Source organism: Xiphophorus hellerii, chromosome 14 (genome assembly GCF_003331165.1).
Source record: "Xiphophorus hellerii strain 12219 chromosome 14, Xiphophorus_hellerii-4.1, whole genome shotgun sequence".
Taxonomy (NCBI): domain Eukaryota; kingdom Metazoa; phylum Chordata; class Actinopteri; order Cyprinodontiformes; family Poeciliidae; genus Xiphophorus; species Xiphophorus hellerii.
In genome coordinates, this window is record NC_045685.1 from 17,665,043 (window position 1) to 17,690,315 (window position 25,273).

Sequence of the window (25,273 nt, forward strand, 5' to 3'; positions counted from 1 at the left end):
ACGCAAATGAAAGACAAAAATGCACACAGTCCCCCTTAGCCAAACGCTCCTTTTTCCTCCCTTGATGAGTTCAAAGATAGTTTAATGAGAAAAACAGAAGCTCTTTTTGCTTTCTGTTTTTCTTCCCTCTCTCTGTCTGAGAGAAGCAGATGTAATCAGTTACTTTTCCGGAGCTGGAAGTACTCTAGCAGCAGGTGAGGGAAAGAAAAAGGGCAGAAATAAAAAAAAGAGAGAGAGAGAGGGCAGTAAGTGGAACAGCCTGTACCTGTTTGTGAGCCAGGACGACACAGGCAGGTTCACCAATCCAGACAGCATTCATCACATTAAATCAGGGATCTAAAACTTTGTTTTCCTTCATCTTCGTCTTCTTAACGGTATCACTCCGCAGTTAAGATGCACGGCAGGTCCGACACAAACCAGCCACCATTATCTGTCACCTCGGCAACCAAACAACACAATTAGAGGCAGAGAAGGAAGGACGAGAAGTAAGAAAGAACGTCTTTGTTTGGGTCTTTTTTCCTTCTTTTTTTTTTTTTGCTTTTGCTTTTGAGGCTACGCTTTTACGGTGTGATTAAGTGGTTGGAAACAGACTGAAACAACAAAAACAGAGCAGAGGAAGAGAAGTGAAGGATGAGGTCAGACTGTTTTTACTGTCCCGGTCGCTCCAGCACAGAAAAGTCCTTTTTAACACGAACAACAGATTCTGATTGGACCAGAACACAGAGGGGAAGAAATTATGACCAGTTTAATGACTCAGTTTAGAGAAAAAAAAAAAACGTTTAGAGACACTTTTATTATCAGATACATTTCCAGACAGCACAGCTGTTTGTGACACGTATACACACAGACCGACACATTGATTAGTTTCATATTTAGTTCATCTAATCTATCGACAGACACATTCAGGATTCTTGTGCAGAAAGTTGCTCTTGGGTCCATGCATGTTTTGGTAATTGGATTATCTCACCATTAAAAAAAACAAGTGGATATTTCATATTTTACTAAATAGAAAAAATATTAGATTAAAATTTGAGGCAAGCAAAAATTTTATTCTGTTTAGATTTTTATAGTATAAAAATATATAATGTTTTTTTTTTCCATGTTTTAAAATAGTAAAATTTGTACACATATATTTCAAGACAGTGCATTTTCTGCTGTTCTGTATATTTTAATTTGTAAAATAAAAATTCAGATGGACACAAAAATATAAAATCTGGACAATAACATTTCTTTTAGAAAAATACTTTTGTAGCATTTTTTTTATTATTATTATTATTGCTTCATGAACTTGTTGGGAAAAATAAATAAATAAAAACAAACGTCTTCCCTATACGGCGAGTGATGTCACTGAGTGATGCACATGCTTTACTAGATGGAGAGTGTCAGAATATGAAAAACAGGCCAATTTATTGTTTCTTTTTACCCATAATTTCATGTGTTTAATATTGATAATATATTAAAAATGTTACATTTTTCCTCTGTACACCACTGATGATTCACGGTTCAGTATTTGCAGATTTTTTGTGAAAGGTGACTCAAATTTACTCACCGAAAACTCGTCCATTTGTAGATTTATTTTCTTAAAATATGGGGGAAAAAATGCAGCTGGGAAGCTGAAATACTCAGACTCAATGCTACTTGACACGCTATTGGCTGGCATTCAAAAGCAGCCAATAAAAAAAGCTTCACTCCTTTTCCTTCATGCTGATTGGTTGTTGCTTAAAGAGTGTAAATAGGGAAGCTTCTGCGGTAGTAATAAGATGGTTTCCACTGGAAACATATTAAGGCATATTTGGTGTTCGAACAACTAAATTAGGTATTTTTTGAGGGAATCTGAAGTATTCATGGATTTTAACTGTGGTGGTCCTTAAATGTTTGTAAATGAAGGTAAGTTAAACTCACACCGAATGTTTTCATGGGTTCGGACTGTGATACATATTTTAAAAACATTTTAGCGCATGTGGCAAACACTGCCCATTACTTTACACGTGCATCATTAATGTAAATCATATACTTCTCGAGCCCAAGGTGTGGAGGGGATTAGTTTTTTTGCTGGTTATTTTTGTTATTTACCACTATTGATATGAAAACACACATTTAAAATTCTGAAATTTCCCTGATTGTTTTCCAAAAATGAAGCAAATGCAGATAAACAAGAGTGTATAGAATAAACACATTCTTTAACATTTAGACAAAGGATAGTCAAAAAGAAGAATAAATAAATGCATTGCTGATGTTGAAAACACTCTAAAATACCATATATGGGCAATGATGTCAAAATTTCAAAATATAAGAAAGCGAGGCAGTGGTCAACTCTTCTCAATGATTTTAAGTTTTTATCATTTTAAATATGGTTTCAAATGCGTGCAGTTCTATTTAATACTTTATATTGTAACCCAATTGTTTTTTGTTTTGTTTTTCATTACTTGGTTCAGGCTTAAAATCCAACCAACAAAACATGCAGAGAGATTCTGACCCATTTCGTGTTTCCAAAGCCCGAAGCCGTCCTGTTTTTATTCCCCCCGTTTCATTGGGGGAGTCCAGAAAAAAATAATAAAGAGCTTTCCTATTGTTGAAGTCAAAGATCGACTCCTGACCATCACATTCTGTTTCACATTAAACACAGAAGAGACGCAGTGCAAAAATATGTCTGTCTTTTCCATAAGCACAGCAGGAGTTTGTAGGAAAAGAGGAACCAGGCCGCTTTCCTTCTCTCAGCTTGTTAAAGTGAAGACAAATCCATTTGGGTTGTGTGCGTGAGTGCGTGTGTGTGTGTGTGTGTTCCAATAAAGTGGCTGGCTCCGGCCGCACTGTGGCTTGGTATGCCAATTATGGCTTTGCCCATGCAAACACTCTCCCTCTCTATGACACGCACACAGGGTGGCCCAGCGATCACTGCAATCCACATTTCAAATTGCGCCCGTAATGTGGTTTTCTCATAGTTGTGAGCTAATCTCCTCTGAACCAGCTGACCGTCTCAGATAATTGTTGCAGTCCGCGCGGACGGAACGAATGTGAAACGAGAAAATCCCGAGGCAGCCGCCCAGCGTTCTACTCCGAAGCTTCTCTCCGTTTTTCAGCAAGAGAGAGTAAGTAAAGATTTGTTTTTGGTCCGCGTTTTACAGGAGCGGTCAAATGTCTCCCAAGTTGTCATAAATTATATCAGGTGCCCTGAGCGGGGCCTGGTGGTTCTTATTACACCACACAACGGATGGAGGAGGCTTCTGTTTCGACACTCTGCTGTACAGCTCCTTCCCGCCTCCTCTGGAGCTCCACATGTTGTTGTTGTTGTTTACGTTGCTACCGGAAACGGCGTGTTTCCCAGCGGGAAGAGGCACCGGCTCCTTCCGAGCGAAAGCGCTCTTGTTGGGCTTTGGAGCGGTGGCAGGTTTGGGAAACTTTGGCGTCGGAGGTTGCGGCGTTCCGCGACTTAGGCCCAGCAGCTTTGGAGAGTGTTTCTGCGGCTCCGTCGGCTTCCCGTGGGAGCTGATGCTGTAAGTGACGTCCAGTCCTGATGGAGGCCCGACCTCTTCCTGTTGCCTCTGAGGCTCCAACCGGGCCTCGTCATAAACAGTCATCCCAAGGCTTACTGGAAGCCTGCTGCTTCCTTTGGCGCAGCCTTCTGGTTCGTCATATATGTGGTCCGCAGAGGGCGCAGGAGGGGGTGAAGCCCCTTCCCCATGACCTCCTGGGGGTCTTTTGCTGCCAATCACCCCCTTCCCTGCTCCTCTTCCTCCTCCAGCCGACCCGTTCAGACTCAGTGCGCCCGTCTTCTGGCTCAGGTCCACGCCGATCTGGTCGTAGAAATGCGAATACAGGTCGGGAACTTTCTTTTGGTTGCTTCCCGTGTGGTGATGATCCCCTCCGCAGGAGTCGTCACCCACAGGTCGAAGGCGTGGCGTTGGCACCGGAGGCGAGGTTTGGTTCTGACCTTTGATGGTGTCCACTGGGTCTGAGTAAAGGCCGTCACAACTGGGAACAAGCAGTCGCACCGAGTCTGCTGGCTCAGAATAAAGACTTGTCTGTTCATCCAGCGGGACTACAGCTTTCCCTGCCAGTCCTCTGGGAGCGGGGGGTTCTGGTAAGCTCCTCCCTTTGTGTCCTCCCTGCCCTCTTCCGACTCCGTCTCCGCCCTCCCTCTTCCCAAGCACTCCGTCAGCCGAGCCCGGCTTGCTGCCGCCGGAATCGCCATCCGCTTCCCGACTGCTGCAGCTACTGCTGTCCCCGCTTCCCACCGCCATGCCGCAGCCGGGAACGCCGCTCCGAATGTACTGGAGGGACAACGGGCAGTCGGGGTCTAAGCTTTGGGGTCCGCTGAGGTGGCGCTCCTCGGCCTGGGCCTTCTGAGACTGGATGGCCAAGTCAACCAGTGTGAAGATCTCATTCCCTTGTTTTGTCTCGAAGGTAAAGTTGCCAGGGCCAGAATCGCAGCGGCGTCCCGCTTCAAAAGAAAACATCACCTGGGGAAAGAAAAGACGAAATTAAGTCAGATTTATTATGCTTCCTTGAACAGATTATGATACGAAATATGTTAACTACATTTTTTGCACAAAATCATTCTTAGGTAACGAGATTTTAGCTTTTGAGCTTCTTTCAAAATCAGCTGTTTTAGGGTGTCTTGTCACTTTAAATCCAAATAAGCTGCTGCTGACCACGCCCCCTAACTCAATGTTTACACTTGCATGTAAAAATGGCTACAAAACAGATACGTCAGTTATATTTATTAATTATTTTCTTTCGGTTATTTCAGGGGTCAATTATTTTTGTTGCAGCAAAACATCTTTGAAAAGCAGAAGTGGAGCTTCCTGCACAAACAACAATATTAGAGCAAGTGACTTCTGGATGTTAAGTCAACAACAAAGCAGTTCTCTTTTCCAGCAGCCACTGTACAGTAAATACAGCAGTAAAACCAGCTTATCGAGTGTGCTGGAGCTCCTCTGGGGTTGCTAAGCTACGCCACTGTGCTGATTGTGACTTAACAATCGGGAGGTTTTTGAAACGGCTCATTTTCCACACGCCAGTTGTTGCTATGTAGAGGCTAAACCTTAAAACCAAAGAGTAGCAGGTGTTTAACAATGAAGTCAGAGGAAGAACAGACGTAGCAACAGACGTGTCGAGGAGGTATCTGAAGTTTCTTAAGACTGCAGAAAAGCGAGAGAAAGCAAGACTTTCATCAGTTAACAAAGAGGCTTAATGGAGTTCAACAAAGTTGATGTTTGATCCTTCGAGCAAACTTAGTCACACGTGATTTTAACTGAGTTTCTTATTAAATAGAATTGTGAAATCATGTATTCTGACATTAGTGGAATACTGACAAAGTTTTGCCACATTTGCAATGGAAACACAGTTACTGGCCTCCATGTTTTTGGCATTTACTGGCTTCCGTATACCTGACATAAATGAACTGATTCCCTCCTCAGGTGAGAATGCATGTGAATTAGGTTTGATGGAGTAGGGACAAATCTGAAACATGAGGATCACTACTCTTAAATATACACATGGGCACTGCTGTTTTAATAAACATAATCATGCTAATCATTAATATAAGATACTGATGTCTCATGCACATGGTGTAGCATCACTTCTGCTACTGATATAAATAATTACTGGTTGCCCATAGCAAGAAGGCCTGTAAAACTTTCCCATAATGTAACTCTTAAAGTCAACTACAAATTGGCTACAATTGGTATCGGCAGGTTTCAAAGTTCTAATCAGTCATGTCACACTTGTTATAAACAGACAACAAATAAAAACAACCAGCTTGAAAGGTCATCTGTCAGTTTTAGATCACATACTCTATCTTGAAACAACATGGCGAGACAGAAATGACCACAAACGGGGGTGCTAAATATAATCTGACCACATCTGTGGTATTTATGCTTCCTCCTTATGATCACTGCTGCAGCCAACAAGCTTCCTCTAAGAGTTTCTGAGCAACTCTTGCTCAGAAAAGAGCAAGAGTTGATCTTTGTTTGTTTTGTTCAGTTTGTTTGGTGAGGCACTCACCCGGTCCCTGCCGTATCTTCTCAGGAGCTTGTAGGGCCACACCAGGATGTTCCTTTTTGTCTTGGGCTCCTTTATAATCAGCGCTTCGTTTTCTGCTTTCAGCCAGTAGCTTCCTGCGAGCCCGCAACGTTCAGACGCCTCGGTGCGTTGAACTGTCACCCAGAACTCATTCACTGTCAAGCGATAAGGTCCATTAGGGATCGTGCTGGAGTTTCCAACCAAAAGTCATAAGACTAAATTGATCAACGTCCTTACCCTCCTCCCTGGAGTAGTAGATGAGGTTCTCAGACATCTGCAGGTCCTGGGGTCCTCCATTACTGTCCGTCAGGCTGCTGCCGGTCCCCCCCTGTACTCAACCAGAGAGAAAACATCATGTTAGTTATCTTATTACTCCACCTTCCCATGAAAGAGTAAGCTGTGTACTTCATCTTGTTTACTCCACGGTGTGCATAAAAATATGCCAAGGATAGCCACTTGGATAATAAGGGTTCCTTCACACCTGCGTAGGCCACTGTAACTGTTTGCCTAGAAAGTTTGGTTCATTTGGGGAGGTGTGAACTCTAATCCGGACCAAAAAAGCAAACTCTGGTCCACCTAAAAGCCTAGATTTTGGTTTAGTTGAAGTGAACTCTGGTGCGGTTTGAATGGTCTAAAAGCAGGAAGCAGACTACAGCGCAGGGTATTCTGGGTCAATACAACCAAAACAAAAGTTACGGGTCTAGCGCTGGTGGGAGAAATGATTTGTGGTCTTTTACCAAAGACCAAAAAGAAATCCTACAACCGCTAAAATCTGACAACACTCCATTTTTGTTTACATTTTGTGAAGAAGGAAGTTGAGCTCATGTCTTCTTCAAAGGCTTTTGTGTCGTTCTTGTTGCAGCGCCAAGAAGAGAGGGAACAGGCTTCTCCAGAGAGTTTGGACCGTTTCACACAGAAAGCAAACCGTGCCAGTTGAAAATGTAATATTGGTCCCAATCAAACCAAATCTACTGGACTGGAAAACACTGTAAGTGTGGGCAACACAACCAATAAGAATTTTCAGTAATTCCTATTAAATAAATTTTCTGTCTGTGTTTGATCACAGTAAGGCTCAGAGACTAGAGAACAAGAGAGACATCAAACAGAGCAGACACATGCACAGGAAGTCCTAAAAAAACATTTCCACCTATGTCTTAGTCACTTGGTGCACACTCTTATTTCCTTTAGCAACCAAATGAGTGAACTGGTCATCCTGTTTTCAACAAAAGGTGAGAGCAGAATGGCAAAAATACCTGAAAAGCAATGTCACACATGGTGTCCATCCAGTCCTTCGCATTGGTCTTCTCTGCCGCAAACACATGCGTCTTGTCATTTGTTTCCACGCAGAAAGCCGCCATGTTGTCTTTGGGGCAGCTCTCGGTCAGGGCAGGCAGAATGGAGATGCACTCCGACAGTCGGATGATCTTCTTGTCCAGCTTCCTGGTTTTCTCGTTGGAGCCGCTTACCGAGCTCCCGGCGGACCCTCCTCCACCCGACGGAGAGTCGAAGAACTCGAGGCGGGCGATGCCGTTTTGGCTGGCAGGGTAGAGGACGAACCAGTTTTTCTTCCATTTCTGATGGGTGGAAAACAAATAAGAGCTCAATGAAGAAAGTATTGAAACAATCCATGTGTCAAAAGAGAAGGAGGCACTGTTGGACTTCAGTCATTCTCTAAAATGCGCTAGTGATCTGGTGTATTGAAGGGTATAACTCCAAGAAATATTATCTGCCATCAGTCACTCAGATAGTTTTGTTTGATCAGGGGGTCAATTTATTTAAAATTTTGTGGCATTAACAGTCACCAAACCAAAATAAGTTGCAAAACATATTTCAATTTAAAGTCAACAAAAAATAGGGCCGAGAACTTTTAGTATTTGTGAGAATTAGCAAACCACAACCACCTGTGAAAAACCGAAACATTCAAATACTTAAAACCTCCAAAAACACTTACAAATACTTTTTTTAAACTGTTCAAACATCAAAAATACCTTAATATGCATTAATACAGTGGAAGCAGACTTAGTGCTAGCACAGAAGCTAACTTCTGTGGTCTTTCTTTTCTCCGCTCTTGGGATGTGATAAAACTGCCAAAAGTGTCACATTACACAGGAAAATTCCCTCATGCCATCCCAGTCGGGACAAATGCACCATATGAAAGCTAAAATTTGTATTTCTGTCTATGACAAAATATCTCATAGACCCAAAAAAGGAAAAGAGGCAGTACGAGTTAAGACTGTAAGGCCAAAAGCATAACATTTTTCTCTGGACTGCAGTTTGTCTTTGTTCTTCCATCGCAAAATGCAAATGTTGATTTGGCTCCGTCACTAACCCAGTGAACGAAGGAGAGGAACCGGCTTTTCGTTGAGTCACTTACAGATATTCTGCTTGTGGAATATAATTTCACTTCTTGCAAAGATTTTCATGTTTATTTGGCAGTTTTGGAGCAAAACATGGGTGAAGAACAGGGAGGATGAAGAAAAACTTAAAGACTAAAGTGAACACTTTTTTGTTTATTAAATAAGTCTAATTTTATTACCATATTAAAAAGAAAATGTTATTTATTTACACAGAATATTTCATATTTTTATTTAATTATTTGTCCAATAATTAAAAGGACAGAAATTGTTATGTTAAAGGTTAGTTTTCTAATACAGCAGAGGTATTTATTTTATTGCTATTTAATTACAGAGGTTATTGTTTGTATAACTGGGAAAACATTTTGAAGTACAATTGCTCTTAGGCAATATTCAAAATGCAGGAAGATCTCATATCCACTAATTAGTCCTCTCTATGGTAAAAACAGTACAGCACTTTTTCTCTTAACATTTTTTTATCTGTAAAAGCTGATGCAACATAAAACTTCCATTTTTTTTTTTTTGCTTCATCTGTCCAAACAATGGAAAACCAGTGCTTTGTGCAAGCTGGGTTACTTTAAACCAAAACTGAAACTTACAGATCGCATTGTAAAAACTCAGAGGATGTGAACAGAGGTAGTTGGTAAAGAGTCAGAAATTATCTTCACTCAGAGATAACGGGTCGGGTTGACCACAAACAATGGGGGCTGAACACTGCAGTTTATTCTGAATATATCGGTCTGAGTGAAAAGTGGGTCTTTCGTTTGCTGCCTGAGGCTTAATGTAGGAGGCATGTGGTGATAAATCAGTTGTTTGCAGGCAGAGACCTCTCTCAGAATTAGTCATTCTGCACTCAGCAATTCACCTCCTAAAAATCAAAACTGGCTTTAATCTGGAAGTTTTAAACCAGCTGGAAATTATAACGACATTTATGTCGTTTAATACAGAAAAATGATTCTACAGAGAAAGTTACTTCACAGCAACATAAGAGGTTGATAAGATAAAATTTCAGTCAGAATGTAACAATTCAATACGTGCTACTAAATCTTGAGGAGTACCGTACATCATTTTTCTTCCACTGACTTTGAAGTTTAGATCATTGTTTAATTAAATTCATTTTTAGTTTTTCATTCAATATCCACAACAGTGGACTGGACAGTAAAAGTTCTGGTAATAAGATCTATTTTTCTTATCATTAGGCCAGAAACTGTCTGCTTTTTTCCACATCCCATGAAAGAAAATGTATCTATGCTCTTCTTTCTCCAAAAGTTTTATGTTTTTCTTTCTTTTAAAGTCTAATAAAAAAATAAAATGGTGGCTCTTTAAACATGACAACAGATGTGCTAAAGTAAACACTTAATCAATATGGATAGAAAATATATTAGCTACAACATTAAATTATTTCACTGAACACTGATCCAGAACCACATAGCATTCTGGGGGATGTAGGCAGAAAGGCTTTAGCTATTCAACCTTTCACAGCCAGGTTGGTGGCATCAACTAACTCACTCACTCTGGTTACCTAGCAACTCACTCGCTCTTTGGTTACCTAGCAACAACCTGTTGAGTAACTGGCAGCAGCAGTTTCAGGTGCCTCAAAAACGCTTAAAAATGAAAACATAAAATGAGAACAATAGTTCAAGAGGAAACTGTGGATAAAGCAGGACAGGTCACACCATCAGATGGACAGTTTTCCAGATATTTAAACTAAGAAACTAATCAATAATTATCAATATTGACTAATATGAAACCCTTATATTGTGATAAGTTTTTCAGCCATATTGCCCAGTTCTAAAAAATACGATTAACATTTAGATATATTTTTCCTTTTATTAGTTCGGAAACTGTGTGCTTTTTTGCTTACATCCCATGAAAGAAAATGGATCTATCATCTTCATTTTCCCAGTTTTGTTTTTCTCTCTTTTAAAGCCTACCAATAGAAATAAAAGGGTGATTCTTTAAAAATTACAGCAAAATTTCCTACTGTAGATATTCGGCTCAGTTCAGTTTCACTTTATTTTGGTAAATTATCAACATTACACACAGAAAACAGAAACAAACTACTACTTTACAAACCCGTAGTTTACCAAAACAGGAATAGACTGAAGCTTCCTTTACGGGGACAGGTCCAGTTATTGGCTTTTACAAGCTCAGTAGCTCCTGAACGAGTTAAAAGACACGCCACAGTCAAAACCAGCTGGAAGCTTTATCTTTTTCACCCTGAGAAAACAACAGCTAACGACGATCACTTCCTCCAAGGGGACAAACAACAAGACACTCAACCCTGAACAATAACGCAGGTGGCAGGAGTTGGTTTGCACGTGTTTAGCGCCAACAATAGCCACAAAGACAAAGCATCACACTGATATACATATCATTACGGTATAGAGGTATGACACGGCAGCTAAAGTGAATAAAATGGATTTTGGAAAAACCCTACTTAGTCTGGCAGCAGTTTGCAGTCCCAACAGGCCACGCTTCATTGACTACATTAGTCACAGAGTTCAGGTTTGCCCCTACAGTTACTAACGCAGCAGGATGACAGTCAGAGAGAGAGAGAGAGGAGCTTGTGACAGGAAGGTCAGTGGTTTTTTATAACCTTTTGACCAGCTGGGAAAATCCAGCTAAAAGAGAACAAAATGAAAAACAGCTGCAGATCCTCATATGAGCTCCAATCAGAGGGACGTTCCCCTTTCTCAACTGTCTGATAATAGCTAACTGAAAGGCCTCGTAAAAACGCTTTCTGACCTTCATTGTGTCTCAAAATGCTGCGTTTCTTCTGGGTGATTACAGCCATATATGTGACTGAACTAAAATACTGTGAGAAAACAGTCTAGTCTAGAAATCAAGACTAGTTATTTAGACCTCTGTTTTCTGTCAAGATGTCGGCGAGAAGCAAAGTTATAAAGAAATAGAAGTGAGCTGGTGTGAAATTGGCAGACTAGACTTCAGATTTATTCCCACCATTAGCTCTGCGTACGTCTAGGCCTGTCGCAATAACAAATTTTGCTGGATGATACATTATCCCAGTACTTATTGTGATAAATTATGATGTTGTTTCTAGTAACATATTAATAGCGGCATAATAACGTAGGTTCACCCTCACTACGACTGATAAAACTTTAATTTTGTAAAGAACCCGTGACACTGGAACTGGCAGATGATTTAAATATCCAAAATAAAACGCGGCAACCAAAACTGTAAATAAAACAGAAATAAAAATAGCACACAACCGAAACCATCGGTAAAAAGTGTTGTTACATTTCTGTAAACAATACTGCCCTTCAAAAAATATGGATAAGAATGGAAATTACAGTTATTTGCTCTATCTCCCGCTTCATTGTTACTAGAGCAAAAATCTCCCCGACCCGTCCTTTCAATCCTTTTGAGGAGCTTTTAAATTTGCAATCGGCCTTCAACTGGACGCAGCACTCAAATTTGGACACACCATTGGTCTTTATGAGGTTCTAAAATTATGTCTAACCTTAAGTATACAAAAACACATTCCAGAGACTGATTAAGTTACACAGAAAACATCTACATTAGATTATTTTAGACAGAGGATGTTCTACAAGCTACTGAGCCACGTGTTTAAAATACCTTTTCCGTTTTGGCTTCTTTCTTGCGTTATAATTTCCATGCCAACATGCGCAAAAATACCCAATTAAATCATGCAGGAAATGTCTAGAGATAAAATGATTCAAGAGACCTTTTATAAGACCGTGTAGCAATAACCCAACAGAAAGTTAGAATAAAAAGGAGCGAAGTCTTAAGAAAGACTGAGTTAAATGTGAATATTTACATCCTGACAGCAGGTTCTGGTGTTACATGAACTCTTCAAAGCGGTCATCTCTTCACTATCATTCACAGCATGAAAATAAGCATCATGTGAGTCTAATTACAGAATGACGCTATTTGCATGAAGGCCCAGGTACAACTATAGCCACAGGGTGTTGGCGATGAAACACTTGATCTCAGGCTAAAATCGTATGACTTTATTAATCTGATGCTATGGTTTTATTTTAATGCTTATGAACTTTCACCAAATGAAACTATCTGAGCTACAAGCCAAAGGTTAGCTGTCCTAAAAATGTCGATATACTGTTTATCTGGTGACATAAACAGTAATTACCTTTATAAATTCTATTTATAAAGGTAAATAGAATTTATAATTACATTTATAAATTCTATTTATAAAGGTAATTAATTAAGATTTTGCAAAATGACTCTTACAGGACGCTGGTTGGAACTGCAGGTTGTAGTATTCAGAGAAATCCTTGAATCCTTTTCTGTATAAAAGGCAGATTTTTACTAGAGTTTTGGTTCCCTAAACACCAGGAATCCTAAAAATAACGGCTCCTCTTTGTGGCCGCAAAGCTGATTTGTCGGATTGTACCAAGACGATTGCCAACTTAAGAGGACATTCCTCCACTTTTAGGAGAATTACTTAATTTTATGAAAAGATGCTGTGGGGCTTGTTACATTACATTACGTTATGTTACATGGTGGAGGGTGACATTACACAGAATTATGTTACATGACGTTTCATTACGTGGGGCTACACAAAATGTAGCCCCACATAATGTGGTTATGTTGTGATGAATCAATAATTAAAATAATAGTCAACTAATTTTGCAATCTATTGTTAACTGGAGTATAGAACCAGTCAAAAAAACAGTCTGCTAAAAGAACAACATAACCAGCAGTAATTAAGTTAAAACTGTACAAAAAATATGTAGAATTTCCATTTAAGTTAAACCTTTGTAAATATTTTCTACCCAAAACAATTCATGTGGTATAGATTTTAGCTTCACCCAATTCAAATTCTGTGAAAAATCTCATATTGAGCACCTATTGCTATTAAATTAATAATTGAAAAAATTGTCAGCAGGTCAACGTTACACTGTACTGGTGTTAAGTCGTGCCGTAAAGTTTGAATTTTTCACATTTTGATGTCGCAAGTATTTTTTTTAGCTGTAGATTTTAAAATATTTTTTAAATAATTGAATTATCTAGGGGTTTTCACACACTTTTATGTATTCCTAATATTGTATAAAAAAGGCTTAAGGTACAAAGGGTTTAGGTTTCGTGTTAGGTGTAGTTCAGAGTGGATCTCAGTGACTAAATGTGAATATTTACATCCTGACAGCAGGTTCTGGTGTTAGATGAACTCTTCAAAGCGGTCATCTCTTCACTATCATTCACAGCATGAAAATAAGCATCATGTGAGTCGGTCTAATTACAGAATGACACTATTTGCATGAAGGCCCAGGTACAACTATAGCCACAGGGTGTTGGCGATGAAACACTTGATCTCAGGCTAATGTCGTATGACTTTATTAATCTGATGCTATGGCTTTATTTTAATGCTTATGAACTTTCACCAAATGAAACTATCTGAGCTTCACCCTAACTCAGAGGTGTCCAAAGAGAGGCGCGGGGGCCATATAACGCCCTCGAAGTGATGTCTGGCGGCCTTTGACCAGCAAACAAAAACAGCACAAATTAGCTTTTCCAGCTGGAGGTTAAAAATAAAGTATAAGAATTGAAGTTAAAGCAAAAAGTATTCATTGTTTAATCAACCATGTTTATCTGCTTTTAATGCACTTCTTAGTAAATCGGACCACAAACATCCAGTGACTTTTTCTTGTGGTTTTGGTAGAAAACTTGGTTAAATAAAGCAGGAGGTTTTACAACATGGCCCATTTTGTTTGTTTGATTTTGTTTTAAAACAGACAAATTTGCAGGTGTTTATGTTTCCTGATATGATTTACAGCTCCCTTTTCTTCACAAATCAGACGTCTTGACTTTATTAAAATATTGTAATATCAATAACTCTGAAGATTAATCAGTTATCAGATCGAGCATTTTTAAGCCTTTTTATACCATGTTAGAAATGCATTAAAAGATGCAAATAAATATATAATGAAAAAATATAATAATTAAATTCCTCTAGTGAATTTGACCCAGGTGTGCTAAAACTATGCTACTTGAAGAGTTTTGGCTAAAGCATATTTAAAGACAAAAGTTTTTTATCCTAAATGAAAAATGTATGTTTATTTTGAGCAGCTTTGGCATAGTTACTGCTCTGAATGTGTTGGTTTATCAGCAAAAACAAGATTTCCACCTTTTTTCAGTCCGTTAACTATTAATCAACTACGAAATTGGTTGAAGATTATTTCAATAATCAATTAATCATGTTTAATTCGATTAATCGTGATTAACTGGTTTAATCATGATTAATAATTGAATTAATCTTTTCAGCCCTACTTTTAACTTGACAATTTATTCCCACATGGCAAATAGTTTGGATATATTGTCTGATTTTCACCTTCACAAGTAAGTTTTTTTTTTGCCTGCAGGCTTTGAAAGTCCTTGACCTAAATATGTTACTTGTGACATTTATAATTAACCAGAACAATATCTGTCGTTGTGTAGGCGGGCACATTTTTTATTAACCTCATATGCATACACGCACTGAGGCCTCAAAGATAACTGCCGGAGAGGACAGGATATATGTGGGAAGGTGATTACCCAGGATTCTCTCTGCTTCCTTCTTCTGCGTCCAGGTGCGGCTTCAGAAAAATGCTAATGTGTAAATACGTCCATCTGTTCGTGCTGTCGAGCGCGGACCATCTGGAGTTGCTTTCATGCAACAGTTTTCTCGTACGAGGTGTGACGCTCTGAGCCGTGTTGCAACGTGGTCCTGAAGTGTGTGTGAAACAGCTGGTCCATATAAGGCAACAGAGCGTTGCACTGAGTGGAAATTATGCAAAAAAGATCATGGCAGAGAGACGGAGAGAAACTTCCTCACTGGTGTGGCAACAACCAGCTGAGTTTTACAGAAACAGGAAAGCTTGAGTGGCTTTCTTTATAGTTTTGTAAAATTGTATTTGGTGGTTTATGAGCATCTCATAAAACAATCATAACAACATGAAGGCCCAAAATGCTCTGAACAACACCCCAGTTTGAAATGTTTAGTGTGATTCACGGCTCAATTTGGCTGCATAAAAATACACAATAATGAAACCCATTCCCGTACGAGTTGCGTTTGTTATTAGAATATATCACCTTGTGCGTGCATGCAGAGCGACCCCGCCACTGAAACATCCCTCTGGTTAAACACAACATCATCTTCATCTTTGACTGTAAAGAATAACTAAACCTCCTTAGCGTGAGTCGACACAAAGCAGAAAACCAGTGGGCTTATTTGAAAGTGTGAACGTCTGTTTATCAGAGCGTGTCTGCTTGGTAAAAAGAGACGGACTAAAGAGGCTGTTTGTGAAGTGGGTTTCTGAGGAAGGGAAAAGAGAGAAAGTCTAACTGCCTTGACCACAGAGTGAATGAAAACATGTTTCAATTTGACAATCGTCTGCTGAGGCGCTCTCAGCATGATTAGTCTTGCGTGTCCCTATCGCCTCATGGTACGCAAGACCAGAAACTGCTTGTGCAGAAGAGAGAAATCTGTATTTAGAGAATGCAAATGTCCACAGCAGATCAACATGGATGACACGTCCGTGCAGCAAATCCATTCCAAACCACTGGTACATTTTTCTGCAGAAAGTCACTCCAAATTACTCACAGAAAATTTGCCAGCAGCATATCTAGAATATTTTTAAAAGCCTTGGGATGCTGAAATATCCTACAGGTGCAATGCTACTTGATTTGCTATTGGCTGGCGTTTACAAAGCAGCCAATCCAGAAGCACCATTTATTTTCCTTGTCACTAATTGGCTGTACACACATACATGAAATAAGGAAAACTGTAGATATTAGCTTCTGTGGTAGCGCTAAGAGTTTCCACTGTGCTTACTAAAACATATTGAGAGATATTTGTTGTTTGAACTATTAAAATACAGTGTTGTAAGTGTTTTAAGAGGAAATCTGGATAACCGTTTCAAAAGTCAGAATCAGAAGATGCAAAGAAAACAGAAATAGACGGATTAGTGCTTCTACGTCATGGAGTAGTAGATAAAAACAAAAACCATGACTATTAATGTGACAGCATTAACTGGAGCAATTCTATGATTCAGATGTAGCTTAAAAACCGACGTATTAACCTTTAAGTTGAGATAAGCGACGTTTGATCATAAAAATGAATGTGTTGATGATCTAATGAAGCAGAGAAAACGCTTTATCATCCAGCACATGCTGTTTGTTGCTGTTCAATCCTGTACAGAAGCATCAGTTTTTGTTTCATCGTCTTTCTTCAGTAAACTGGCCTTTATGTAGAGCAATTTACATGGTGGGTGTCAAAAACTGAATAAAGTTTGGTTCACCAGTCCAGCCGGCTGATGCAGATACACTTTTTTCAAAATTTTCACTGAAGTCTGGGATTATAAAAAAGACCCAAAAAACATTCAATCATTTGCAATCTTCCAAAAAAGGAAACAGAAAACCTAGTCATCTTTTCTAATGACTTTCCTCACCCACAAAATTCTGTTTTGTAGCAAACAAGACCAAAAACATCCTGTGAGTTTTTACTCAAAACCAGACCCAGCTATTAAACTTGGCAAAATAAATAAAGAGTATTCATAGAAAGACTGACTCATATTCTGGCACTGGGAATTCAGACAAAGAAATTTAAAAGAAAAAAGTTTTGATATTTTTTCATCCTTTTTTATGTTTCAAATTTGAAATAAAACTACTTAGTTTCATTCAAATATTGGGTATGCAGTTTAAACAAAAAAAAATTATTACATTTAATAAATTAAAAATTTTTGTGGCCCACGACTACAATCAACTCGACACTTTTGGCCCCCCGTATACTGCTATACGTGTTGCCATATATTATGTAAACAGTGTTTTGTTTCCTCATTTCATCATATCAGATTTAAATTGATGTGGCATTAACAAGCTTCTGTAACAACAAACAAGGAAAGTGATTTGTTTTCACCGGGAGAGCCGAAGCAGAGGCACAAACCTCTGTGAAATGGAAACTTTGATATTTAAGTTTTTCTTGGCTCATTTATTGAGTTTGTGCTGAATAATTTCACCAAAATAAGCACAAAATTACACTTTAAAAAAATATTAATCACAACCCTATAACTTTTTCACATTTCATTACAAAAACACTGCTAATTTTTTATTTTATTTTTTTTTTTGCAGGGGAGCAGAGCATAATAACATGGAAGTAAAACAATGCAGGTAAAAATCTGAAAAGTGTGGGTGGTGTATTAACATCACTCTGCCAATATTAACCTAAAAAAAGAACTTTTCACAGATATTTTTGGGTCTCTTAGTTAAATTGTAGAGAGCCTGAGAAATTAGGCTTTCAAGTCTTACTGCAGATGCTCAACAGGTTTTCGGTCAGGACTTTGACTAGGCCATCATAGCACACTATACTGTGGCGTACCACTCTTTTGTTGCTCTGTAGCCTCTAACCGGTTTTCTTTGGGTGCTGCTCTGTATTTAGCTCAATATATTTCTCCATTAGCTTTGACCAGCATATGCACAGCATGATGTTGCCACTACTGTGTTTCTGAGTTGTTTTGCATGTAGACAGTGAACCACAGAAGGGAGTTTTTAAGACTTTCTTGCAACGCTGAACGTTTTTTTCTGAAACTCGTTCATCAAGGCGAGATTCAGAGAGTGCAGGACTAATAGTGGAAAGATTCTCACACCTGAGCTGTGGCTCTCTGCAGCTCCTCTAGAGCTACATTTTTAAGGGTTTCTATGATGAATTTGCCGTTGTGTCATATAGTCTTTCCATTTTCAGACACTCAAAGTTTGGCATTCTGCATTAAAGCCTCATTTTGCTTTAAATTAAACCACATTTTTATCCATCATCTCTAACGTTTAGTGCAGAACATACATTTTTAAGCTGAAACAGAAACTGTGAGGAAAAACTTCCCTTAAGGCACCTAAACATCTCTTAGACCCAGGGCCGGCCCAAGCCTTTTCATTGGAGGCCCCTCATACCAACATGTCAACACCAGATGCATTATCACTCCTAAGCCACTTCATATGCAAAATACAAACTAGCAGCATTAGCATTATTTGTAATTACCTTACATATCACACCAGTGTTATTATTACTGATTTTGACCTTACAGGAGTAGCAAAAAATAAATAAAATTGGATTTTGAGACACGTAGTGGTATTTAAGTGTACCATATTATTTCAACTATTTGAAAATAACACCAGCTGACAAACACTAAATTTACAATAAATAAGTTACAGCTTCAGTATGTAGATTTTATAAAAAAAGATATATTTTTTACACATTTGTTAATGTGTCACCCTGTCATGACAGAATAATATAAGACAGATAACCTGTGAAAGATCAATCTCCTCGCTGAGCTACTATTGCCGTCTGAAGAAATGCACCGCTCCAGACCAAAAACAACCAATCTGAACCAGGAGGAAGGTCTTGGCGCTGTCAATCATCATTGTGAATGTGCTGCTAAATGTTCTAATGGCAAAGAAACAACTCACTGTTGTGAGCAATGCAAAACCGTTTATGATGCTAACTAGCCCTAGCATTCACAACAGGGAGAAGCTGTATCATAGCAGAGAGCAGAGAGGGAGTCGAAGGGGATGAGCGGCACGAACACAGAAGTGATTGACAGCACTAAGACCCTCCACCTGGCTCTGATTGGTTGTTTCTAGACACCAGAAAGTAGAGGAGCTCAACTGTTTTCAGATTATCTGTCTCATTCCAAACTGTCACAACATACTGACAGTTTCATCAAATATGTAAAAAATATTTTTATAAAAGTTACATACCGCGGCTTTAGCAAGTTTGACATCCTATATTTGTCCAACCTGAAAGGAAGAGATTAACCTATTATTTGTGCAACAACTATAAAAATAATATAGAAATCATTTTCCATGTGTAATAGCATTTAGTTTGTATTATTTCATGCTATTTTAAATCAATCATGCTAGCTTGGTGCTCTTAGCGGCCATTTAACGTGCACATGCCTTTTGCCGGCTCTGCTGAGAAGTAAATGACATTCTTCTTCCTAAATCATAACAGTTTATAAGCATAATTATTTGACCACATCAAGGTACTTAGTTATTACCATAAATGATCTGGTGCTTCTTTCTGGGAAGTTTGACATTAGCGTCTCAGTGCAGGACAAAAGAAAAGGAGGAGACCTGACAGTAAAAACCCAACCAATAACCTGAACTGATGTTGTATAAATCTCACAGCCTCAGGGAATGTATTTCTGGCCAAGCATGACACACATCCCGGTTGAACCTGTCTGCTGCCAATAGGGAGACAAAGTCAAAATCTCAGCCAGTGTTTGGTCGACAGCTGCAAGCAGGTCGCTGAAAGCTTCTGCTAGCTGCAGGTCAACAGAGCACAAGTCTGAGCAGCTTCTAACATGCGTGCGGTAGAGCCAGGCAAGCTGATGCAGATACTCCACTGTAAATCTGGTGAACAATCACTTTGCTCTGCTGCTCAGATCTGTATCCAGAACCAGAGTCTGGATGACAGCTTGGCAGGTTTACAGGCTGTAATTACAACAGCAACTTTAAAAACAGTCATCCTTTTAAATATTTATTGTTCCTCTGGTGATTCCTGAGGGAAATTGGTTACATTCGGTTTTATTAAGAAGCATCAGCATGAAAAAAAGAGCCGAGTACAAAGCGCTAAGTTTATGATTAGATAGTAAAGGAAAATTAGATTTCTCTCCCTTTTAACATTTCTGTGCCGACTTATGTAAATTCTCAATAAAATACACAAAACATCTAAGAGTGTGACAAGTTTTACAAGGCAATGTGTTGCTAATTCTCTCCGTGTCAAATATTGTCACCTTCCTAACATAATGTCCTATTTAAGGTAAGTAATACTTTGTCAAATTTTATTTTTTTTGCCTAAATCATCTTTTGAAAAGAAAAAAGTTGTGATTTTTTTGTTAAAAAAGTTTTTTTGGCAAAAACTGACAAAGTTAGGAAGGCGATCTGGACGATATTAATCACGTTTTTTTATGTGATAAAACATGAAAAAACAATATTTTATCACGATATTTTGTGGTATTGAGATAACAATAAAAGTGACGATAAGTAACTATTTGTGACATTTCTTAGTTTACTGTTTGGCATTAGCTGCATTAAATGTGTGCAAATTGTTGATATTCTGCTGATGTTGAAAAAACACAATTATGGAATTGCTGTGTTTCCAATAAATGAGAAATTAAATGAAAGTCACACATAAATAAGCTTCTTCACGCAAAAAGTCATTAAAAATCACAGTGGCAATTACTTTATATAAAAATACAACTTTTTTCAAAACTGTGGCATTTCCATTAAGCAATTTTATTTTTCATAATTTCAATTTGTTCAATTTTGTAATGGAAACACAGACTGTGACTGCGTAACATGGCAATCAAAGCCTCACATAAACAAATACTGCTCTTCAAAAACATTTTCATTAGTAATACATTTCTTTACGCTTCTTTTGGACAACAGTCGCATAAAGACATGAGATTTGTATCAGTAGACGACACAGAATAAATGCATTTAATGATATTATATACTTAGCAAACAGTAATAGTAAAAATAATAAATTCCAATTTAAAAACAATAATACAACAATAAATCAAAATTTATTGCAGTAAATGATAAAACGACAACTATCACATATTGTGCTTTTGCTTCAAAAGCAAACAAGTCAAGGAAGAACCTTGTTTAAGTTTTTTTGTTTTTTTTTATTTAACCTTTACTTCCCATTTAGATTTAAAATCTCTTTTTCAAGAGAATCGTGACCAAAGTCTGGCTGCCAGAATGTCTGCACATGGCGTCTGCGAGCTTGATTTGTTGCATCTTGGCGACCTGCAACAAGTGCCACAACTTCCCACATCACAAAAAAAAAAGACACAACAGTCTGAAACAGAAACCTGGCTCCTTTTCTGTCACATTTTCCAACCAAACACGTGGGAATCAGCCCTATATGTACATATGTATGTATGTGTGTGTCTGTCCACTGACTGTTCTGAAGATTGCATAATTCACCTCAGCAAACCTCAAACTAGTTTCAACACTTTCAGAATAACTAAGGTTCTGCTTCCTGTTCTATTTTTTCTGCAAGCACTCGTGCTTTTTTTCATCGCCTCCCCCTACCCCACTTTCAGCAAACTTCTGTTTTGCTCAGGCACAGAAATAATGCGTGTCCATTTTCTATAGAAAACACACTATAAAAGACATTGGAAGTGTTTCTTGGGAGCATGAATATGCATTGTGAAGTGGTGATTTCAGAACAGGAAGCATGGGGCCAGAATGTTTTGTCGGTTCGTGTCATATGACCACCAGAGACAGAGAGACGAGGCCAGACAAAGACCGTCTCACAAGTCTGAACGTCTGACCGGGTTGTTATATCTAGCAGTGCTGCTGAGAGACTAAACTGGAGCATGGATGCCAAAGACAGGAAGGCACAAACATAAGCTGAGGTGTTTATCATCGGAGTTTCACTCTGTTGGTTTGCTGGCTGCAGCAAGGTGTGAGAGAGCCGCTTTCAGAGTCAAAGGTAGTTTGATAAGTCGTGCGGATGATCGCAATCAACACGAAAACATGCTATCCCTAATAAACGATAAATCAATTAATCGAATGATGATTGTTTTTCTATTTTCTTTATTTCTAACAAAAATTGGACGACAAAAGGCTTCAGTCTGGTGCATTGGTCTCAACTAGCCTCTTTACTGGAGGTCAATGTTGCTTAAGAGACTTCAGTCTCTGCATTTATTGTTTTGTTTATTTATTTTCAATATTTAAACCGTCTTCCGCTTACAGTGCTACATATTCATTAGAATTTAAAGTTTACTCATGTTTACATTATTATCTCTTTATAACTATTATATTAATTGAAAATGCCACTTGACATTTGTTTGTTGAGTTTGTTTCAACCTCATAACAACGGGCTTTTTGGTAGCATAAGTTTGATCGCTTAAGTTTTCTGCTAGTGGACCATCATTTGATTCAGTGTAAGAACTAGAACCTGCAGCATGCCGGGCCTTGAAGTCTGTCTTTGAACGCCAATGTCCTAAGGTTTGGTCCAATAACTGGTATGAAGGCATGCCAAGGTTTAAAATTGAAGGACCAGGCCGCCTTGCAGCCATTGAGTCAGCCATTAATTCGTCTGCAGAAGTGATGAGAGCAGATGTCTGACTGCTAAACCTTGACCCAAACTGGGTCATAAAACAGAACCTGCATGACCCAGTTAATGATTTAAAGGCATACCAACATCTATAAGTTTTTCTCTCGCTTAGCTTAAAGTTGTTTTAATGGGATGCCAGAGAATGTGCTGAAGTTGAGCATTTGGAGCAACACTACTCCTATTCCATCTGTTGCTGGACACTGCTGGTCAGCTGGCTGAAAGGAAAACTACTCCACTTTCTCTTTACTTAAGATATGTTTGAGTAGTTACAAAATATTTCTAGCGACAAAAACACACATAATTTAAGGAGGTTTAGTAAATTTTTCGTGTTGATACTGTAAAAAAGATCAAATGAAGCATAATTTACTCATCTTGAGTGAAACTCATGCCTTCTCCCTGCTCAGGAAATTGCATTAAACTGCAATATGTTGCATAAGGGTTTTTCCTTTTCCCCCTATGCATGTTCACAGTGTTTTTACTCAGCATCACAACATAATAACAAAGTTAAATCATTGACCAGCCAACTTACTAACAAAAACATGTTATTAGTTTAAAACTGTGAATGTCATCTTCATATTTTCTGTGTAAATACTTAGAGGTTCAGGGCTATTTCTAGGTGTGTAATGAGCGTTTTGCTAATTAAAACCATTTAATGCGTCAGTAGAGATCCGCATTATCAGCCACACACATATTAGTCGTTTGCTCAGTGGAAGTAAATAAGTAAACAATAAAACTCTCACCTTCCCAAACTTTTGGTGCTGCACGTAGAGCTGTCCCTCTTTAACATGCGCGTCCATGATCCCACACTTTTAAGACCAACTTTCCTCCAGGGGAATCAACAACAATGACGATTCAACTTGAACTTGATCAAAGAAAATCGCTTTTTATAAATATATTGTGGGTTTAATTATCTCCAACTGCGACTTCCCTCTTATTCCTCACTCCGGTCCCTCAGGCGTTTTAAAAAGCGGTTTTGTAAAGACGCGACAGCGTGAGGCGATGCCATGGTGAGGGCAGAAAGAGAGCGGTCCAAAACGACACCGAGCGGTTCCGTGAAAAGTTCAGTACTGTCCGTGTAAAGTCAGCAGCTGGTCTATCTGTTTCTTCTCACTCCGCCAGTGAGGATGGAGCGGCAGAGCGCCTACAGCTGGCTTAAACACAAACAACCCCTTCCTTTTGCCTCTTTCAAAATAAAAGCAAATCGTGCTGGCGCGATATGCTAGCCTTTTTTTTTTTTATCTGCACTTTGGTTTTGGTGCTGGTCTAGTGTTTTTGTATTTAATCATGTTTCTTTTTTAAAATAAAGCAGTTAAAACTGTTGCTTCCATTTACATTGTTTTCTTTGTTTTATTTTGCTGGTCCGGTGCTGCTGTGTTTAGATGTCTGTTAACTACTTACCTTTACTTGAGTAACTTTTGGGGGGGAAAATACTTTTAGGAGTATTTTTTACTATGCTTTACTTTTAGCTGAGGAATTTTATAATGAAGTATTGCTATTCTTACTTGAGTAATTCAGTGTACAGCTGTCCTGCTGATTTAATTTTGGATTAATAAATGGATAGCAAAAGGTGTTTAATAGCTTAATAGCTAAAACGGACACTTATGGGTTAAACATACTTCTAAATAAAGGTTTTTTTTATCTTTAATGCAAAAATGTATATATTTTTGTTATAGTTTTTGCTTCATTCCTGCTCTCAGTATGTTGGTCTTTCAGTAAATGGCCTCTTATTGAGTACTCTATTTAACAATTAATCGATTATTTCATTAATTGATTCATCACGATTAATTCCATTAATCATTTCAATTAATAATAAAATGTGGCGCCAAATAACCTGTAAGAGCGTAACAGTTACAGGCAGTAACTCTTATTTTGAAGTCGTTGCTTACATCCGGTATCCTCATGTAGCGTGTCATGCTTGACGTTTCTCTGCCTTCAGCAGCAGAAGCAGCACCGCTCCTCTGCCTCCCTCCACCCACCTCCTCACTATTGTGTAACTTCTTCCTTGATTTCACCTCTGACACGCTCACTTTCCTACCTCATCGTTCACCCAAACTCTAATTAACTCTGTTTCTTTTGCTCTCTATTTGTGTCGAAACGAACCTCGAAAACTCTTACTTACATCCGATGATAATGATGGAAAATTACCAGCAGGGTATAAATGTTACAGAAAGCTTAAAGGTTTTTTTTTCTTTTCCTTTTTGCATAATATTCCGTTCCCTCTTTTCTGTAGACCTGCTGTTGGTGCCAAAATAAATACGTTTTCACTTCAGAAAAATTGCAGGAATTTTAAATTAAGCAGTGTGTGTTGGCAAGTGGAGCTGCCCAGCTAAATTAATATGTTGCAGATGCCTCCTGTTCCTGTTGGCTCGCAGTGTAGCTGTGCTGTGTCTCCAGTGGTGATAAATCTTATTGACATTATTCTGACACTGGATAAGGATTCTTGAACAATGAGTCCCAGTCTCAATTTGAGGCCAAAAATGTCTTATTCTGTTTTGTTTTTTTTGTTGCAGTTTAGTTTTGCAATAACTTAACCAACAAAAGATAAACTCAATCGCTTTGCTGTGAAATTATCAAATGACAAGGTCAGTGTATATAGCAATAAAATCAAGGAGCTGTATCGGGAAGAGAGGTTGGAAGATAGTGCAGCGCTACACTTTGGTCAATAATCATAAAGGGTCAGGAAGTGGAGATTATTGGTTTTAAACACTTTGGTACACTTAACATAAAAAAAATATTTCCAGTTCCATGTAGATTCTGGTTATAAAAAGTCAAGAAGATGATTTTCTCATTTGAG

The 25,273-nt window shown here is 38.5% G+C and overlaps 1 protein-coding gene across 1 annotated transcript; it reads right to left on the reverse strand.

The window, feature by feature from the left end:
- Nucleotides 1-727: 727 nt before the first annotated feature.
- dok1b (docking protein 1b) lies at nucleotides 728-23,622 on the reverse strand. The gene is made up of 5 exons (XM_032583589.1): nucleotides 23,220-23,622; nucleotides 7,278-7,598; nucleotides 6,262-6,352; nucleotides 6,007-6,179; nucleotides 728-4,460 (listed from the first exon to the last, which is right to left on the reverse strand). The coding sequence occupies exons 1-5, from the start codon at nucleotides 23,274-23,276 to the stop codon at nucleotides 3,132-3,134; spliced, it is 1,971 nt and encodes a 656-aa protein (XP_032439480.1). The 5' UTR covers nucleotides 23,277-23,622; the 3' UTR covers nucleotides 728-3,131.
- Nucleotides 23,623-25,273: the final 1,651 nt, after the last annotated feature.

Bases quoted from the DNA above. Each gene is read 5' to 3' on its own strand.
- dok1b (XM_032583589.1), bottom strand. From the start codon at position 23,276: ATGGACGCGCATGTTAAAGAGGGACAGCTCTACGTGCAGCACCAAAAG. The intron at 6,353-7,277 runs GTATTTTTGCCA...GGTTGAGTACAG, and splicing joins TGTGTGACATTGCTTTTCAG to GGGGGGACCGGCAGCAGCCT. The intron at 4,461-6,006 runs GTGAGTGCCTCA...TTCTTTCCCCAG, and splicing joins GAAGATACGGCAGGGACCGG to GTGATGTTTTCTTTTGAAGC.